We start from the raw sequence: 21,706 nt of genomic DNA, 5'->3' as shown, positions 1-21,706 counted from the left end.
TGAGAAGTAATACAGAAAGATTCCATGCACTCTTTACCCAGTTTTCTTCAATGGTAACATCTTACAAAACTATAGTATGATATCATAGCAAGTATGTCAACATTGATACAGTCAAGACACAGAACATTTCATCACCACATGAATCTCTCATATTTCCCTTTAACAGTCAAAACCATGTCCCTCCTATGCCACCCCATCCTCAACCCTGGCTTATTCTTAACCACCAATCTGTTCTTTACTTCTATAATTTTGTGATTTCAAGAATGTTATATAAGTGGATTCATACGTCATGCAACCTTTGGGGACTGGCTATTATTCACTCAGCATAGTCCTCTGTAGATTTATCTAGGTTGTTGCATGTAGGGATAGTTTGTTCCTGCTTAATTGCTGAGTAGTATTCTACTGGATGCACTACAGTTTGTTTCACCATTTACCCACTTAAGAACTTTGATTTGTTTCCATTTTGAGGCTACTTTGAATAACACTGTTATAAACATCAGTATACAGGTTTCTATGTCAACTTAAGTCTTCATTTCTCTAGGATAAATGCCCAGGAGTAATACAATTGCTAGGTCATATGGTAGATGCAACTTTTTAAGAAACTAGCCAACTGTTTTCCAGAGTGGCTGACCAAGTTGACATCCTCATTAGCAATGTATGAATGATCTCAGTTTCTTTGCATCCTTGCTAACATTTGATATGACTATTTATTTTTTGACTCATTCTGATAGGTAAAATAGCTCACTGAGTTTTAAATTTGCATTTCCTTAATGGCTAATGATGTTAGACTTCTTTATATAGGCTTATTTGCCATCTGATATCTTCCTTGATGAAATGTCTCGATTTCTTTTGCCCATGTTCTAATTGGATCGTTTGCTTTTTAGAGTTGAGTTTTGAGAGTTCCTTATACATTCTAGATACTGATCTTTTGTTGGGTGTGTGGTTTGCAAATACTTTCTCCCAGATTGTTGTTTGTCTTTTCATCTTCTTATCAAAGTCTTTCTCAGAACAAGTTTTTAATTTTGAGGAAGTCCAATTTATCCATTTTTCTTTTTATGGATAATATTTTTGGAGTCAACTCTGAAGTACTCTTTGTTTACTCCTAGATCTAAAAGACTTCTTCCGTGTAGTTTTAAATTTTTTTCTAAAAGGTTTATAGTCTGTATATTGTGTTTAAGTCTGTGATCCATTTCGGTTAATTTTTAGGCAAGGTACAAGATTTAAAGTCAAGGTTGCTTGTTTGTCCTTGCCTCTAGATCTCCAATTTCTCCCGCATCATTTGTCAAAAAGGCAATTTTTCTTCCATTCCATTGCTTTTGCAACTTTGTCAAATTTCAGTTTTGCATAGTTGTGTGTATCAAATTCTGGGTTCTCTACTCTGTTCAGTTGATCTGTGTGTCTATTTCTCTACCAGTACCTCCTTGATTATGGTAGATGTACAGTAAGTCTTGACACTGGGAGGACTGAGTCCTCTCTCTTTATTCTTCTTTTCAAAATTGTTTTAGCTTAAGCCAATTCCTTTACTTTTCCATTTTAGAATAACCTTATCCCTATATATTAAAAAATCTTGTTGGAATTTTGAGAGGAGTCACAATAAATGTATACATCAGTTTGGGGAGAATTAACATCTTCCAGTTTTTGAACATTATAGGTCTCTTCATTTACTTATATCTTCTTTTGTTTCTTTCATTAGCATTTTGTAATCTTTAGTATACAAGTCCTACACATATTTTACTGGATTTATACCTGAGTATTTTTTGAGGACTGAACCAGACTTACATCTCTCAAATGAACTTTACTTGGTAATGGTATAAAATTCTTTGTAGGTATTGCTGAACACTATTTGCTAATATTTTTTAGGAATATTTGCTGTAGTTGATATTGGTCTGTGGTTTGAGGGATATGGTCTGCAGTTTTTATTGTTTTCACTGGTGATAAAGTCATCTAGTGACTGTGCATTATGTGCCAAATGTCCTATAGGCAATACAAAACATAAACGCATTTATATGAATATAGTAAATAGAAATATTTTATTTCTATTTTATATAGAGACTTATATTTATAACATTTGTATTCATTTATATAAAGTTTATTGCATATTATATATCAATAAATATATGCTTATATAATATTACATTATATAAATATATTTATATAAATAAATAATATTTTCTATAAATATTAAATATTCTCATTTAATTCTCCCAACAATTTAATTCTCCCAACAACCTCTTGAGAGTTATATTATATTCTTTTCTTTTCATGGAATATCTCCAATGTTAGAAGAAAGTCTTCAGTCCTTTCTTCCCAAAGGCAATCAAATGCTCTCTTTTCTTATTTTCACATAGCTAGGGTTGCATTATTTTTCTAATGAAAATCTCAGAACATTTATAAGGTCTGTATTTCCTATGGTACATTTTAATGTTTGGAAACTAAATTAAATCAAGCATAATATTCTGATCCAAGAATGTTTCTAAATAATGACATGGTAGTTCTTAGCTCCTTCATGTCATACATAACTCATTACTCTTGTAAATATAACATGTCAAACTTTTTTCAACCTTATTACATCTTGAATTCTTTTTTGAGCCACAAAGTCAACTATGATTTAGAGATATGCTTGTTATCATCCTAAATAGCAGATGAGAAACCCAAGGCCCAGAGAGGTAAGAGGTTAGGTCACATGGCTAATTAAAGGCATCTTGGGATCACAACCTACTTCTCAGGGCCACCATTCCCCCACTTATTCTACTTGACCTACTGTTGCTCATATTAACTTCATTCTCCATTCAATCCACTTAACCTAACATTGGAGAATCTTGTTTTAGGATTGGAACCAGTTAGGTTAGGAACCATTCTGTTAAAAATAGATAGAATATTAGTGCTAGAAGGAACATTATGGATAATGCAGGCCAAAAGTCAAATTTATACCTGAGGTAACTGAAATCCAAAGAGCTTAAGTGACTTGCTACTGCCACAGAATTACAGAAGCATCATAAAGCTAGAATGATCATTTAAGCTCACCTTTCCAACTCCCATTATATCCATCAGTTTGCTCCTACCAGTGGTCAGTTTGCTCCTACCAGTGGTCAGCCAGTATCTCTTTAAACAACATCAACAACAGGTAACTCACTATCAGGCATTTCCATGTCTGGACAGTAATAAGCATTAGAAAGTTGTGCCTCTGGCTCCCTAGGAATCCCTTCTCTTATGTTCTACCTGTTGATTCCATATCTGCCTCATGGTCTTTTTCCACGTAGAGGCATCCATATGTTGGAAAATAGCATTCATTCCTCACATTACTCCTCACCCTCCATGAACTCTTGGCACTATATTTTTCAGTTGTTGACCTTCGTAATTTTCTTAGACAAATATATTGCAGCTAAATATTTGGTGAGCACAAACTAATTAACATCAAGAACAGATATCTGACATTCAACAAGGAAAGGCTAGTTTGCATTTAGGAATTGGATGTCATCTACCTCATAGGCACCGAGGGATTTAAATAAAGACAGTGATGGATTAATTGGCTTTGGACTCTGAAGGTGTTACATAATACACTACAATAAGAAGGCACTGACAACTCAGATGTACTTAACCATAATCCTTTCATTCGATAAACTTGTATTTCAAGTCAATGATATAATAGAGAATCTGAACGGGTTGTTTTCTTTAACCAACTCCCCACCCATGACAAAAAAAGTCATCAAACCAGGAGAAAAGTGCAGATTCAGATTTGCAAACAGGAAATAAGTAGAAAAAAAACAAAAAAGCTAATGCATATGGATAAGGATAATCAAACATACTTAGTTTTATTACATTGATTCAGACCTCAACTGAATTATAGCTCTGCATTTCTTGACAAATATCTGTCTTCTTAGAGCTGTTGCTCTTGCATACCGTGGTTAATAACAGATAAAAAGGATTACGAAAAAATCTTTAACCAAGGAAACATTTATTGTGTTCCTACACATACATAGTAGAACAGCTTGTTTGTTACTTTAAAGAAACCTGGAGCCATATGCTGTGTTCAAATAAAATTATGTAAGATAGTAATATATTTCATACAGTAGCTGCTATATGCCTGGTTCCCAGGTTACAGTATCATGATTAGGTTTACAGCCTTAGGATTTGTACTCAACCTCTATTGAATGGCAGCCCCACACTTCCCTCAATATTTAGATCAATGATGAACACTAGAAGACTGCCTTCTCTGATTTTCTCCTCCCTTAATTTACACTTCCCAGAAAATTCTGGTAACACTCAGAGGAGCCCCCATCTTATTTAATTTTAATATATGCTTTATGGAAACCATAACATAGGAGCTCAATTTTTAAGAGAAAATTGTTTTTCTCCCATCTGAGGACAGAATACAGAATAAGCTGAGTTTAAGCTGGGCTAAATAGAGGGTCTAGCAAAAGTGAAAGGCTGGAAAGAGCAAATTGTGATTTTTTGTTTCTGGTCCTGTGATTATAGTCATTGTCAATGAACTCATGCTTTAGTTAGTACAGGGTGGTTGAGGATTTAACGCCTTGCAGTAACAAATCATTCTGTTTGATATATGTGAATTTCATAAGCTTTGACTGAGGAGAAGAATATGAACAAAAATTATGTTGTTTCACCTAACCTGACTGATTATGAAAAGATATTCAAGTCCAGTAGAATAAGTGATAATGCAATTGATGTTACACTGATATTTAAAGCATAACTATCATCAATCATTGCCTACTCACTTATCCAGTAGAAGAAGCATTGCTTTCTCTGGTTTGTTGTTTATGTAGTGACTTGAAAGATGAGGAAAAAATAGGCAGAGAATTTAAAATATTCCTAAATGAAAAAGAAATTCTGAAAGTAATGATTTCATGCACAATTGTAAGTTCTTGGAAGCCTAATTCCAATTCTAGAAAATTATTATTGCCTAATATATTTGTATCCCATCTTGTTCCAAAGAGAATTTGACACATGACAATTGTGGGTCTTAACCTACCGTGCCAGCAGCTACAATTTTGATTCTTTCACATAAGTTTGAGATAATAAGCAAAATCTTAATCAATTTAGAATAGTTTATAGGAGTGAAAAAAGAAACTATAATATCATATAAAATATTTAGTTGTAACCTATTACTTGGATTTATTTCATTCATTTTTTGTGGTATAGATATTTGGACCAGTGCAGCAAATCATGAAGTTTAAATCTTTAGATGACGTGATCAAGAGAGCAAACAATACTTTCTATGGCTTATCTGCAGGAATTTTTACCAAAGACCTTGATAGAGCCATCACGGTCTCCACTGCTCTGCAGGCCGGGACAGTGTGGTAAGTCAGACTCATTTAATATGAACTTTTCAATGTTAACCATATCAACAGGCTACTTTGAACCTTTCCTGACTTTGATTTTTTGTTTGGAATCATAAGACCTTCTAGAAAAGCAGCTGCTGTCTTAAAAATCAAACAAACTAAAACCTCTGCTACATTGGAAAAACTTCAGAAGTGAATTTATATACATATACATCCAGTGTTCTGAAACTGCTTGCCCACAATATTTATTGATGTTTGACTAATACAATATGAATGTTAGTAAGTAATTTCTAGGCACTCAGCACTACACTATACACAGGAGAGATAAAAGGTCTGTTTTAATTGAGGTAATTAGATAATAAGAAAATATTTATTCAGTGCCCTTATATATACAAACATTTAGTTCTTACATCAGCTTTTTACTCAGGGATTACTAGAAATGCCTGAAGGTCTTAATTTGGAAGAACATACTAAGTCTTGAGGTACATGTCTGTCCCATTTTTGACCTGGTTTGTATCTCTGATTTTTATACTTTATTTAGAGGGTATAGATGGTAAGGCTATGCCTCTCAAACTGTTGCATCTCCTGCCCAGCCCCTCATCTCTGGACTGCTTTTGATGGTAACTTTTGTTCCATCAAACCTCACTTTGTCCCCTCAGTCCTGGCAACAGCCCAAGATTATTTTCCTTCTTGACAATGTCACACCGACTCCAGTTAAAAATCCATTACATGTTGAAAAGTACTTATCCTCAAGAGATAGCCAAGCAATCCTTGCCCCTCTTGATAGCTCTAGAATCTTCTTTCTTAACCAAAGGGAGAGTCTATATTTTATCACATGCTCCATGCTAAGCACTGCACTGTGTTCTTCACAAGATTATCTCATTTTATCTTACTACAACCATTCATTGGTATGGCAAATTTATCAATGAAAAAAAAGCTTAGCAGGGTTACCTAATTGATCAAGATCACATGATAATTGACAGTTGAGATTCAGACTTATTTCAGACTCAAAAGCAGTGATTCTCAACCCTGGCTGCACATTTGAGTTTTCTGGGGAGCTTTAAAAATATCAGGACTGAGCATCACTACTCAAAAGCCTGGTTCTTTCTATAGTAGGATATTTTCTCTCAGAGACTCTTACAGTCAAATAACTTCTTCCTAAATAATCAGTATGGCTGATGATTAACAGAGAATTTTTCTAAAATAGAATTATATAATAGAATTCAGCATTGTTATTGCATGTATATGTAGCACCTCCATTTACTAAAGACTTACTATGTATCATGCACTATAAGAAGCACATTCTATACATCATCTTATTTATTCCTTGAAACAACCTTAATAAATATTATCACTTCCATTTTACAGACAAGAAAAGATATACTTAGAGAGGCAAGATAACTTTTCCAATGTCACCCAGGTTCTACGGAGCAGAGCCAGGATTTGTGGGTATAGCACTTCCCTTTTTTATCATAAGATAGGATCATAGGAAGAGACTCAATTAGCATGACTGATCATTTTTAACTAACATTTCTCTCTAACTGAATAGCTCTGAGTTCTTACTCTACTTATATTTGAAATAGTTTCATTTCCAGTGTAGGGTTTTTGACGTTGGAATAGGATGTTATGTGCCTGCTTAATTAGGAAGCTTGTTATAACATCATTCCACCCAGAATAGGAATCCCCAGTCAGGAATTTCTCTACTATTAAAACAGCGGCGACTATATTCTTATTGCTGTGTATCCTAGCACATAACAATGTTCTGGCATTGTCCCAGACATAGTCACCGCTTAGTGTTTTCAGAATAACTACTACATTCCAAAGTTACTGGGACTTTACTCGTAATTTCAAGGTATGGATCTGATTTTGAAAGAGCTATTAAACAAAGCTGAGATATGTTATCTTTTTAAAATGTAACTTTATTTAAGGAATTGTCCTCCAGTATGGGAGACTTGGATAAGAACTCTGTGGTCCAATGAAAATAGTGGCTCTCTGACTGGGACAGTAAATGCTGTAACTGAGAAAACATCTGAACAGTATCTAAGAATCAAATTAACAACCAAACTCTTCCGAGCATAATACAATTTGTTTGGAAGTCATACTGTTGTTCACCTATTATAATAGCATGAAAGGGGGGAAATGTGTAAAAGAAAAACTCCTTGTTTCTCTTTTAAAAATATTTTGTTCTCTTATGTATAATAAGAATCATGTAGATAATTAGATTTTGCTGTTCACTTTGGCCACCAGGAAATTTAAAGGTAAATAAATTGTTCATGACCTGCATAACTACATTCTAACTTTTCCTCCTGGTCTTGATCTTTAACCATAATTTTTAAGCATTCCAATTATCCATATTTTTATAATTATATTTGTCCATATGAACATTTAAAAACATTTTTTAAAATATGTCAAGGGATAAACAAATTAACAATGGAACCCAATGCCTGCCAAGGCCTCTGTTAAAGCAATTTTTTAAATTAATTAATGAAAAAAAGTGAATTGAATAATATGAGACATATTACAGTTGAAAAAGAAAATTGATTCTAGCCTGATAAGTAACAAGCCACAAGAGAATTACAAAGCTTACTGAATATAAAGAACACCCATCCAACAAACTCGAGTCTCTCACACACCATGCCCTTTCTCCAATGGCATGCCGGCTATTCTGCCTCTTACAGTTCACAATACAACTCAGGGACACAATATACTACCAACATTGCTATCCAAACGCAGAACTATATCATCCGATTTATTTCTAGGCAGTATATATACATATACTTATACTCCTACATTCTAATTTTGTAGTGCTTTTTTTCATAATGAGTATGTAATATTAAAATAAATGGAGTCGTTAAAGAGCTCTCTGAATTTCAAAAATTCCCAATTTAGGAGTTATTTCATAGGTTAAGTATGATCTATAATGTACTTCTCTTTTCAGGGTGAATTGCTATGGTGTGGCATCTGCCCAGTGCCCCTTTGGTGGATTCAAGATGTCTGGCAACGGACGAGAACTGTAAGAATATCTTTCGATTCAGATAAATACTTACCTTGATAAAGATTGTTATCACTCCCAGGAAATTAATTCATAGTTACTACTGAAATTAAAACCTGCCTCTGTTCTTTTCTGGACATCCATACTGTCAAACAGCTTTTTAAATGCTGGATTTATCCCATAAGTGCAAAAAGGTGATGGCAGAGGGAAGTATAACTTAACTATAAGCTCCTATGACTCATAGGGGATCATACTAAGCACTTTACATTAGTTACTGAACAACTGTCTACTTTTAGAATTGTTCCTGTATACATGAATGTAATATATTTGCGAAATGTTTCCAGCAAGAAGGTGGAAACTACAAATTGGTGATTGTATGAAGTGTGCAAGTATAAGAACACTTTAGCTACTTGAATATGCCTCTTACATAAATAAATTAGGTGCCTTTATCTCAAAAAATGTTTCAGTGTAGGAGAAATGATTCTCATTTGTTGAAATATTTTTGATGAAGATTCTAAAATTTTAAATTACCTGAATGAGTTATTTTTGGTACTAAAATCTAAACTGGAAGGGAAATTCAACTAAGAAAAACATGTTTTATAGTTATGACTAGATTGAGGAGATATATATTTTATATATATATATATGCATTTATGAGCCTTCAGTTGCTTTTCAAACCAGGATATGTTAACTTATTAAAAAATGTACACAAACATACTTATACAGAAAATAGTGGCAATATGTTTGCTTAATTTTGTTCAAGCAATTTTAATCATTTTATTTCTTAAACTTTTCTCATAGTTATCAATAAATTTTTAAAGTCATAAAAAAAGACATCATATTCAAACATAGTGAAGCTATGTAAATAGCAAGTAAAAATCAGGCTCAGTTTCTAAAGGTTATGAGTGCATTACATGGCCACGTACTTGCCATTTAAATAGATCAGCAAAATTACAATAAATCAGCTATCTTTGGGGAGCCAGTGAAAACAGGGCTTAAAGTGTTAAAAGGATCCAACCTGCTTCTCAATATACATTCATTAAATAGTGCTACGTATATGAGATCCTAGGAGCCCCAGAAACATATCATGTTTCATCCTCCATATAATTGTGGAGGCAGGAGTGCTATGTAATGGATAAAGAAGATATGATATATATATATATATATATATATATATATATATATATACACACACACACACACATATACCATAGAATGCTACTCAGCAATAAAAAAGAATGAAATTTTGCCATTTGCAACAACCTGGAGGGACTTGGAGGGTATTATGCTAAGTGAAATAAGACAGAGAAAGACAAATACTGTATGGTATCACTTATGTCACTAAAAAACATAACAAACTAGTGAATAAAACAAAAAAGAAGCAGACTCATAGATATACAGGACAAACTAGTGGTTACCAGGGGGAAGAAGGAAGGAGTGAGGGGCAATATAGGGGTAAGGGATTTTAAAAAAAAGTTATGAAATTGTATGAAATCATGTGTGTGGAACTTTTGAAAACTGTAAAGCACTATAGAATTTAAAGAGTCTTTCATTCACTAAAAAAAAAAATTTTAAGATAATATAGAGCAAAATAACCTATACACACTACGAAATAAATAGTAACAAGACTGGGAGTACATACCTCACAGAGGTGGAAAAGCAGTTAAAATGCAGAGCACAATACTGGAGGACAGAAAATCTGGGCATCCCTGGAGCATCACATTCATGGCATCTCTAACTCTCACTATTTCCGTCTGTCAGACAAGGTCAGCATTTGCGGTGGGGATAGGAGTAGGAGAAGAAAATACAAGGTCTGTGAGCTCCTTTTGATGTTTAAGATTCTATGATTCTAACCTCAGTGGGAATTCAGTAGATAAAAACTTAATGGCAGTGGATAGAAAGAGAAGACCTCACAGAAATGATAGGACTTAATCTGGGACATGAAACAAGTGTAGGAGCTTAGGAAGTAGAGAAGAGGGCATTCTTGAAGGAATGAATGTTCCTGTGGCATGTTGAGGAGTTAGTGAATTTGGCTGACTGGCAGGGATTTCCGGGGGTACTAGTATGCTTTCAGAGTTAAATAGGATACAAATTAAGAAGCCTTGAATTCAAGAAAATTGGCTTATATTTTATTAGTGGAACAGTAAAAAGCCATGGATAGCTTTAGAATGTTGTTGGGAAGGCGAAGTGGCAAAATACTAATTTAATCAAAAGAGCATGGCATAGTAAAAATATATATATATAATTGGGGAATAAGAAACCTGCATTTGAATTCTGACTCCACCACTTGCTAGCCATTCAGCGCAGTTCAAGTTGCCTAACTTTTGAGCCTCTATTTCCTCCTATTTAAAATGGAGACGTTAATGTTCCTCCTAAGGTGGTTATGAGAGTTAAAATACATACTATGTGTTCATTCCATAGCATTGTAACTGTCAGAAAGTGGGGACTCAACAAATGGCTTCACCCAACCCCAGCTCCTTTTCTTTATAATATCCATTATTGAAGAGTCCCTTGGCAGAGCTAATTACTTTGAACAAAAAGCTATAACGAAAGTTAGATTATTCTGAAGGACAGTTAGTTTTTTATTGCTGGCCCAGCTTTTAACACATTTCCCTAGGAATGTTGAAGATAAAATAATTAGAAGAGATGAAATAACTAAAGTAGATAAAATATATCAATTTTGTTAAAAACAATTTGGTAAAACTTCAAGTTCAAGACATAAAGAAATCAAGCAAGAAAGTGATGGAAAACAGGAATAAGCCACCAATAATTTCCTAAAAATCTGGAATATGGATATAGATAATTTCCTCCTTTAAAATACAGAGGGAAAAGTTGTACTGTAATTTTTTACTCCAAAAATTCCAGCTGAGGATGCTGGTGTTAATGTCTACCTGAAACCAAATTTGGCAAATTTAATAAACAAGTCATTTGCTGCAAGATGTTTAAAGAGAATTACTGAAGTCATAACCTCAAACGACTCCCAAGAGTTCAATTACAGTTTATCCCCAAAACAGAAAGGTAGAATTGATCAGTTGGGAACAGAGTCCTCAAAGAGCTAGAAACAGTGGTATGCAGACTGAAATGTGGGGGTGGTCCTGAGTGCCCAAACAAGAACTGGTGTCTCAGACCATGGTGCTGGCACTGGAGGAAGTTAAATGGCAGAAATCGCTCCCTCTGTGTGGTTGCACCAATTTTTACTCAGATTAACACAGGTCACTTGAGACTTTGTTAATATGCCACTTCAAACTCAACTGGCTCTCAACACCTCACAAGGTATTTCTTTCCTCCTATTCCTTTCAGAGATGGGGAGAAAAGGTGTTATAAATTAGTGGGCTAATATGAACAATTTTTGCTTGATTATATTTGCCAAGTCAGTTCAGAAAACATTTCCTTTGTGCCTACTTAATTAGTGCCAGGCTCATTTCTGAATAGAGAGTGAAAACCAGACATAAGGTGTTACTAGTATCTTATTACTCGGTGTGGACCATGGATGAGAAGCATGGCTATCGCCTAAAAGTTTGTTGGAAATGCAGTCTCAGGCCTTGTCCCAGACCTGCTGAAACAGAATCAGCATTTGAATCAGGCCCTGGGTGACTGGCACAATGAAGATTTTAGAAGCACAGAACCAATAATGAACTCATAGGCCAGGATATAAAGAGAAATGTAAACAGATGTTTTGTGTTGTATCATAGACACACATCGGAACACTAAGAAGCAGGACTTATTCCAGCCTGAGTACGACAGTTATCACACTTTGTACTCCGCTGAGTTTCAGGTGTCCATGTAACCCAAAATACAATGGAAAGCCTATTGGCAAAAATTGTAGGTTAATTTATCTAACTTACTATAATTTTATCCTTTAATGGGTTTCAGACAACTGAGGCTAAATCTTTAATTACTTTGAAGAACATACTCACTGAAGCTTTTAGAAGGTACTTTCAGAAGCTTAATGGCCAAGAAAATAATCAGTGTAAGAGGATTAGGTTACCCAGGAGAAAAAGATGTCTTCCACATACCTGTCAACATCACCAAATGGAAGGGGTAGAAAAGGATCAAGATCTTTTTCCTCTGTAAGCCCACATGTGCATGAGTGTTATGATTTTAAGAGTACTTTTATGTATGTGTAATTTAATTCTTTCATCAAAACAATACAGAGAATAATTTAGCCCAATCTTTTTATCTCTTAACAAAGGGTAAATCACAGTTTCCAAAACTGATAGGAGGCCTGGTAACAAATAACAAGATACAAGGGTTCTAACTGATTGACTCATCATTTGTGTTGGACTTAAGAGTTATATAAGCAAATGACAAGAGACGCATGAATAGGAAAATCCAACAACTACAAAAAGCCCCAAATTTAGACCAATGAACCCTCTCCTCATCTTAAAACCAAACCAACCAAACAAACAAACAAAAAACCAAATCTCCCTCCCCTCTACAAAAAATTCTAACAATAAGATCAGGGTTTTTTTTGTTTTGTTTTGTTTGGGGAAGCGGGGGAAGTTGGCTTTGGGTTTGTTTTTGCCAAGAATCAAGAATCAAAAGATACTATTGAAACTACACCTAGAAAATATTTTGTTTCAAGCCATATATTACGGCATGTTAGGATGAAAATAGAAGCTTGGTCATTTTCTCACCCTCATCACTTCTGGGCCAATCACATGTGGTAAATACACTAAACTAAGCTACACTTGAATTTTAGTTTTCTATGCTACTTGAGTAATGATGTATTATTACTTTTCCTCTGGTGTTACAGCTATCTTATTTATTTGAACCTAAACTAAAAATGATAAAATTCTTGTTGGGCTGATTTTTGTGTGTGTGTTGTGAGGCTTTTTATAGTCAAGTAAAGAAAAAAAGTAAAATATGATCATGATCATTTAAAATGTAAGAAATTGCTTAAAAATTTTTCCCACAAAGGGATTTATGTATCTTATGGTTGGCTAGCTACTGTTTTGATATCCTTCTGTACATAGAAAATATTTTCTATTGTCCCTAGCCAGATAAGCAGGAACAAATCTGTACCAACCTACTGACCATAGTACATTGTACTGCTGTACTGAATTCTGTGCCTTTTCCCCCCTCTCTCTAGTGGAGAATATGGTCTTCACGAATACACAGAAATCAAGACGGTCACAATCAAAATTTCTCAGAAGAACTCATAAATGACAAGCGTGCAGAGATGACTCCTCAATGGCTAAGCGTCTCCTACAGTAGCTAATGTATCACAGTAGGTTTTAAACGCCAAATTGTTCCTTCCTTGATTTTTTTTAAAAACATAAGCAAATCATATTAGCATTAATACTACACATAGAAAATTTGACATGTAGCTTATTCTAAAAGAATCATTTGCCTTCTGATATGTGACCCCCAAGTCCTATCTGTCATGAAAAGGATGGATTTGGATGTAGATCTCTCTAGCTCTGTGATAGTCGTGTGCTTTTCTTTGTAGCTACTTGTCTAGGATAATCGTTTTATAGAAGAGGACCAGTTGTCATTTAGCTTCTTGACGACCTTGACGACCCCTTGAAGAACTTACAGCACCTGTTAACTGCAGAGGGGATGTGCTCTATTACCATAGTTGTGAAGTTCTTGGAGTTTGTTGAAATGTTTCCTAGAATATCACATCTGCTTGTCAAAAAAAGTAATGCCTGAAATACTTAGGTATAATCTAAACACAAAGCTTAATAAAAACAACCTTGCATGATTCTTGTTAAGTGTGAATTTTTTAAGTAGACTTTTGGTTATGGTGATTTACTCAGCAGGTCACTCAAAAACAGTATTAAATTGAACCTAAAGATATATTTAAAAATAAAAGTATAATCCACTCATTCTCAAATGGGTAAAGAGACACATTTTATTTTCTGGAGGAATTCTTGAAATCAACAAAAGACATTTGAGACAAGATGACCTCAGTTCCACAGCAAGCACTTACTGAGTTCCTACACTATGTTACTGAGTTCTGGGCACTATGTTAGGGGTTGTAGAAAATAAGTGGATAGTGGAGGGTCCATTATTCAAAGTGTCCTAATATGTTGAGGAACAAAGACACCATCCCAGAAAAGGATGGGGCATATAATAGAAATGAGAGTTCAGAGAACCACAGGAGTACAGTAATGTGCCAAAGGGTAGTGATGACCTGTAACTGACAGACTTAAGAATGGACTCATGAAGGAAACTTGACTAGATATGAACCTTAATGATGAGCAGATTTGCAGTGAAGAGGAAAGAAGTTCTACAACACAGTCCCTCAGGACATGTTCCACTGGCAAAATATTTTGGAAAAGTTCTATATAGTATTTTCCCCTCTTGGAGTTGCAGCTTGCACATTGGTATATTCTAAGTTCTGGGAAGTCCTACAACCTGTTTAGTCTTGTTGAATTAATAGGTTTTTCTCCCAAGTCTATTTAACCAGAGGTCTTGCCTTCCCCTCACCCTCCTTTAGTACCAATTAACATTAAGAAGTCCACATTGGAAGATGCTGTTATGTGCAGCAAGGTAGCGCTGGGGGTTCTGAGCAGAGGCCTGGGATCGAAGAGAAGCAGCTGGAGAACGTCGTCTGTAGAACTAACTGGACCATATTTGTGTATTTGGGCCCCTGAAGGGTTCTGCTTGTTCCGTTCCCGTGTGGGAAGTGACTCAAGCCCAAGTGGAATATTTTTCGTGTGTCACTGTACATATTCTGAAACTTCTAGTTCATCAGATTAAAATTTAAGCCTAGTATTCTTTAGGATAACATTTTTTACATTTTTTTCAGATTCAGGTTTCATATAAATGGTTATCGTTTTACATTAACAGATTCTTCAGGGACACTGTGATTAGGACATTATGACAGCTACCATAGTCAAGTGCAACAATGTATGAACGAACGAAATTTATTAGCTTCTCAGACCTGAAATAATTTCATGTCCAATTGCAAGAGTTTCTCAAATTTGTATGGGCCTATAGGATTTGCAATCTGGACTATGTTATACAAATTTGGGACATAATGCCCATTTTGAAAACTGGAGGAATCAAAGTCTTAGGGAGAACTGAAAAATGTTAGGACATTGAGAAGAGAAAAAAATCCAAATATAGAGGAGGGCTGTGTTTCCTAAAAGCCAGACAGTGTCTATATTATAAAAAGATATGTTTAAAACCATGCATAGATAAATTAGTAGGCAGACAAGTTAATATTTAATGGCATCCCACCAGAACATTTTAAAATGTAGAACAAAGAGGGATGAACATAGAACAAGACAAAAGCCAGAAGCAAGTTTAAATATTTGAAAATTAAATCTTCCTTGTATAAATAAAACATTACAGGATTAAACAAAAAATATCTGTTTAATATTGGCTCATCCTGACCCTCTAGACATTATTTGTGTTCCTTCCCCTCTGATTTATAAAGCCATACTGGCAATAATTCTTAAAACCTTGAGAAGTTAAATTAGGATATCTTGTTAGCCCATGTGCTACAGGAAATACAATAAGGAATTTTATCATAAGGAATTCAATTCTGCATTCATAAATACAATCTCATTGTCCTCAATATCCACCTGGCAGAAGTATTTTCATCTCCAGGAGTTCCAAAGTAAGTCATAGAAGTTGGAGGTAACAGTTCAGGCAGAGGCAAGATCAGGGATCAGACATGGATTCTCAAATGTCTGGGGTCTTTTTCTCCCCAATTTTTAGGCCACATGTTTCTGGATTTATTTTGAAATAGCCAACAAGAAATGGCAGGAAACATTTTTCTTAAATTCTTGCAGCCAACTGAAAATAGAGTTAGCTCATGGAATTTTAGTCATTTCTTCACATAATTTGGGAGGGGGTAATGGGCCCAAAAGACACCTTTCCCTGGGAAATGCACATAATTTTTTGAGTATGTAATTTTATTTGGACTTTTAGAAGTGTACATGTTCCATCAACTAAACTCTTATCTTCTGGTGGCTTTTGCAGATTATATCAAATAACCAGGTTACAATTTCACATGAAGCATAAAGTTCCAATTAGAATTTCATTTGCTGATTTACCTTGGGTTTTCTTTTTCTTTCTTTTCTTTTAATGCTCTCTGGACATGCATTTGAGTCTGTCCTTTTTCATAGTGAGAGAAGGAAAGGGAATTGGAGATGATAGTTAAATTCCCTGGACACCAAAAATCAGTGACTGCCAGGAGGGCATGGAAGCTCCCTCCCGTAACATGCTGGACCTGTGGTAGCCTGGAAGGTATTGTCCTGAGACAACACACAGATGAGGGAGAAACAGCTCAGTTACCACTTTGCCATTCTGTAGGGGAGAGGGGATGGCATCTGTCTCTGAAGGCAAGGCCACAAAATTCCCAGTGGGGGCTTGTGGTTGCTCTAGACTAGTCTTTAGACTCTGAGTGGTGGTTTTATCCCAGAGGAAAATAGTCACATCCACTATCATCTATAAATATTTAGGATAATTCCAAAATCCTGAGAAAGTCAACTTTCTTGCCTAATGGGATTTCTATGCCAAAGGTATTGCAGTGTGTTTTGCACATTTACTTTGGTGTCATATGCTGACTACTTTCACAGGCATTTAGTTTAGTTTAGTTAAGTTTTTTTTTTTTTGAAGCATGGTTGTTGTGTTTCATTTTTTTTTAAATGGACACCTCTGAGCTTTACAGAAATGTTCATAGGAAACCCAACATGGTACTAGCCTGAAGCGATTTCACTAGAGTTTCAGGATTTTAGGATTTCTTTACTTTTTGTCAGGTCATTTGTTCAAAGATTCATCAGGCCTAAAAAAATATACTAAATTTGAAAAAGCAAATTAGGCTGACAACTAATCTTTTAAACTTGTTATCTAAAATATTTCAAACTTTTGGAGGAGCTGTTACAGCAACACAAAAATCTTTCATATATCTTTTACTTACTATTTTTAAATATTTTCCCACATTGTCATTTTCATTCTCATTCTCTATATAGATTCATTTTTTCTTAAGACAAACTTTTAAAAATAACACATGAACATCATTGTCCCTTTACCCCAAAATACTTCAGTATCTTTTACTAAAAACAATAACATTTTTTTTCCACAAAACCACAATATAATTATTTCATTTAGGAAACTGAAAATTGACAAAATACTAGTATCTAGTACACAACCCATATACAGTTTTCTCTAATGTCCTTTATGGCATTTCCCCCCAATAATCCAAAACTGAATTCAAGACCATGTATTGCATACTTACCATAGCCTCCTTCTGTCTTACTATTCCTCAGTAATGACACCATACCTCGTAAGCACACCTAATGTTCAGTCAGGTTGTGTTGTTGGCCTGGAGAGAATCCTAGAGGACACACAAAACTCAAAGTTACTGAGTTAACAAGAATCAGAGAAAAGGAGGTTGAACAGTTTGGAAGAATAGATACCTCAAGATTTAATTTTTAATTACCATCCTCCATGATAAACTGACAAGAGTATTTATAAGCCAAAAAAATACCTTCTCCCTTGGACAATTTTGAAAAAAAGCCATGAGTTTCCTTGCAGATATTAGTGATTTCCCTTTGTCTGCATTACTACAATATTGCCCTTTTTCATTTTACTTCCTAGCTTACTTATTTGAATATTGTTTTCCTTATTAACAAGTTGCCTACATTCTGGTGACATCTGGAGAGGTACTTGAATTTTAACTAGTTACAAATCCCTAGCCACAAAGCAACATTTTAAATGACTTTCCTTTCAAACTGCAATTGTAGTATAAAGATCTTGACCTTTGGAGTCAAAGAGATTCTAAATTCTGGTTCCACTGCTCACTAGTGGTAGTATCTTAGGTCAATTATTAAACCTTTCTCATTTAGCAATCTTTTCAACAGATAATGGTGGCTACTGATACTTGGAAAGCAACATAATGTTCTACACAATCACGTGAGTCCTTGGAGCCCAGTATCTCTGTTCTGTACTCACTGGCCCTGAGATTTGGGGGAAAATTCCCAACCTTTCTAAATTCCAAGTTCTTTATCTGTAAGGAGGAATTAATCATGGTACTTATCTAATCGCATTATCCTATTAAATGAAATGTTTGTTGTTCCTAGGATGCAACAAGTGTCCAACATATTTATGATCTACAGATGAATGTTTTAGATTAATAACAATATCAACAAAAATAATAAAGTGTCTTTAGACAGCCAAGAAAGTACCTTTCTCTTGACCTTGACTTTGTATTTTTTATATGCTCTTTTCCTTAGTCTTCCAGTGACCTCGCTAATCTCAGGACTCCATAGTTGTGATTTGCCTACCCTTCCATCATTAAAAAAAAATAACAATAATCATTTCTTTCAGATAAAGGTTAAAATTTACCATCAAAGCCAGAGCAGGATGGAGCATGTGAACAAAAAAACTTGTTTTAGGGCTGAGACTAGAAATTTGAATATATTTAATCCCAAAATGGGGTTAGTTCTAATTAAATGAACTCAACTGCCTTTCACCCCTGAGTTGCCAGTCATCATGATTAATCTTTAAGCTAATAGTCAGGGACAGCGGGACTAAGCAAATGACAAACAGAAGAGACTGGTTTCAAATGCAGTACCAGAGCCCACAATGACATTGGTTACCTAGTGATTGATTCAGAGACTCAGCCCATATGAATTCAATGGGAAGGATTAGTGGACTTAAAAGCACATGGCTTAGCATTTGTGTTCAATGTGCAGTCATCCTAAATTCATGTAACCACAGAATGTCAGAGCTAGAAAAGAACTCAGTGTTCTAGCCCAATAACTTCATTTCACAGAGGCACGGAGAAATTGAGCCACTTGAAAGGTTGCTAAATTACCATTGGTAGAGTTTGGCTAATGCCCTCTGTATTCTATCTCCTGGTTCAGTGCTACTACCTGGGTCCCATGAGGCACTGTAGAGGTTTAACTGATACCTGATTAAATATGTAGCATCCACTGTTTTATTTTATTTATTATGTTTTATTCCTTGTGTCTAAAAAATAAAGTTATGTAATACCCATTGTTACATTTTGTTTGCTTGTATTTTATTTATTGGATTTATTCCTTTTGTCTATAAAAGGAAAAGCTCTAAATGATAGTTTTTCATAAGCCTTCAAATAATGCAAATTAGTTTCAACCACTTACTTGCAAAACAAAGTGCCTTGATTTAGTTACAAAAACAAAATTCATTGCATTTATTGATTTAACAGTTATGGGAAGTCTACTGTGTACAAAATACTAAGGATCGCAAAGGAAATAGTGGGTACTGAGATCTTGTTCTATGAAAACACAATTCTAGTGACTTATAGAGGTTATTTGCTTTATATAAAAATGAAAGAGCCTGCTCTCTCAATGTTTACATCTAATAAAGGAAATGAAATGAGAAATATACACAAAATTCTGGAAATAAGACATAGAGTATACAAATAAAGACTGATAGCAAAACATCTGCAGTTGTTTGGAGGGAGGAACATGGCTTCTCCCTGGAGAAGCTTTTGCGGAGCAGGCAGCACCTGGCCCAGCCTGACACATAGTAGGACCTGACCAAGTGCAGATGAAGCAGGAAAGATGTTCTGGCCTAAAAGTCAGGAGTACAAGTTGAAAAGCCCCAAGCATATGTGGTGAACAGTGAAGGTCCTGCTTGGTTGGGAGATAAAGCTGGACAGGAAGTTGGGGGCAAGAGTATGGAAATCTTGAATTCCAAGTTAAGCCATAAAAATGTAACAGACAAAAAGAAATCTTAAAATGAATGGTAAATTTACTGAGATAAGTTTTTTTCAATTAAACTTTTAATTTTTAAATACTTACAGATTCACATGTAGTTGTAAGACATAGTAGAAAGAAATCCTCTGTACCTTTTTTGCCAGTTTTCCCCAATGGCAACATCTTTCAAAATTCCAATTCAACATCACCATCTGAACATGGATGTCAGTACAGCCGAGATACAAAACATTTCCATCATCTTGTGGATCCTCATGTTGCTCTTTTACTGTCACATTCACATCCCTCCCACCTTCACCTCTCCCTTAATCCTTAACAATCTGTCCTCCATTTCTGCAATTTGCCATTTCAAGAAACATACAGTATGCACCCTATGGGGATTGGCTTTTTTCTTCAGCCAGCATAATTCTCTGGAGATTCATCCAAGTTGTGTGTATTGAGTCATGATCATGTAAAACATATGATTAAATTTTATCACTTGTAATGGGAATTGTCTTGGCAGGTTTTAAGACACATGTCTCTAGAGAAGGGTTTATTATTTTTTGTCTCTAATAACTTCTGAATAGAGTTGCAATGGCTTATCGTGTCCCAGCCAAGTGTGAGTGCAGAATGACAATGAGATGGTGGGTGAGCAGGAGGAGGGTCTGTTGGCAGGAACATAGAATGTTCTGTTTTCCTGCTTCTCGAGATGTAACTGAATCTCTTCTGAGGTTCTGACTTAGATTTAGGGAGGTAGAAGGGACAATGCTTCCAGTATCCACATTAGAAACAAAACAAACCCTTGAAGAATACAGAGTAGGGCCCCCATCAGAGAGTGTGTCCTCATGTTCTTAGGCAGGCTCACCAGGTCAGGAGACTTTCAACCCCATGGGTCTTCATCCATCTTCATTCATGAGTCCTCTCCAGAAAGCCTGAGGTGGGAAGCATGTGGCTTCTCCATCAGGACACTTTGACATACTGGTCCTTACATTGCCCAATAGACTAGTCCATTCCAGCTGTTCCCCTACCCAGAAGAAGTTAGCTTGTCCCCACTTGAACCTAGCTCTTTCTCCCACCAGCTGCTGAATTAGGTTAAGATAACCACAGCACTCAGGAGAGTTCCAGACCCTCCCTGCAGAGTGAAGGTATAGCTTCCATGGGATACCACAGAACACCACAGGACACCACGGGACTCCAAAGAACTCCACAGGACACCACAGAACACCACGGGACATCACGGAACACCATGGGACACCACAGAATATCATGGAACACCACAGGACAACATGGAACACCATGGGACACCAAAGAACTCCACGGGACACCACAGAACAGCAGCACCTCTTCCAGAACACTTGGTTCACTCCAGGCACTATTCAAAGTGCACTCAGTGAGTTATCTCATTTCTTCCTTGCAACAGCCATATGAGACCAGTACTACTTTCCTCATCTTGTAGGTGAGAAAACTGAAGCTCAGAAAAATTAACTTGACAAAGTTGCACAGCTAGTAAGGAGTAGCATGAAGATTCACAGCCAGGCAGCCTAACTACGTAATTCCCCTCATTCTGAACCAATAAACCCTAATAATTGGGCATCAGGCCCAGTCAGGCAATTGCAAACTACAGAATACTACTAGCACATGAAGGGAGCTGTCATCTCTCTCATTCACTGGCTCTACCAATCAAAAATTTACCCAAATATTTCTCTGCCTGGTGACATTCAAAACAATGGTCTCCACAGCCCTGGTTTTTCAAGGTCTTATCGGGCCTAGTGGGATGA

The 21,706-nt window shown here is 35.6% G+C and overlaps 1 protein-coding gene across 1 annotated transcript in view; it reads left to right on the top strand.

Annotated features, from left to right (window-relative positions):
* Positions 1-13,996, top strand: part of ALDH1A1 (aldehyde dehydrogenase 1 family member A1) — a 48,767-nt gene extending 34,771 nt beyond the window's left edge. The window contains exons 11-13 of the mRNA XM_006209358.3: positions 5,158-5,315; positions 8,236-8,310; positions 13,382-13,996. Coding sequence (XP_006209420.1) covers positions 5,158-5,315; positions 8,236-8,310; positions 13,382-13,454 — 306 coding nt within the window. The 3' untranslated portion in view covers positions 13,455-13,996. The remainder of the gene's footprint in view (positions 1-5,157; positions 5,316-8,235; positions 8,311-13,381) is intronic.
* Positions 13,997-21,706: the final 7,710 nt, after the last annotated feature.

This window comes from Vicugna pacos, chromosome 4, assembly GCF_048564905.1.
Source record: "Vicugna pacos chromosome 4, VicPac4, whole genome shotgun sequence".
In the NCBI taxonomy this organism is placed as follows: domain Eukaryota; kingdom Metazoa; phylum Chordata; class Mammalia; order Artiodactyla; family Camelidae; genus Vicugna; species Vicugna pacos.
Note: the sequence above shows the minus strand (reverse complement) of the source record. Positions and strands in the feature narration are given on the sequence as shown.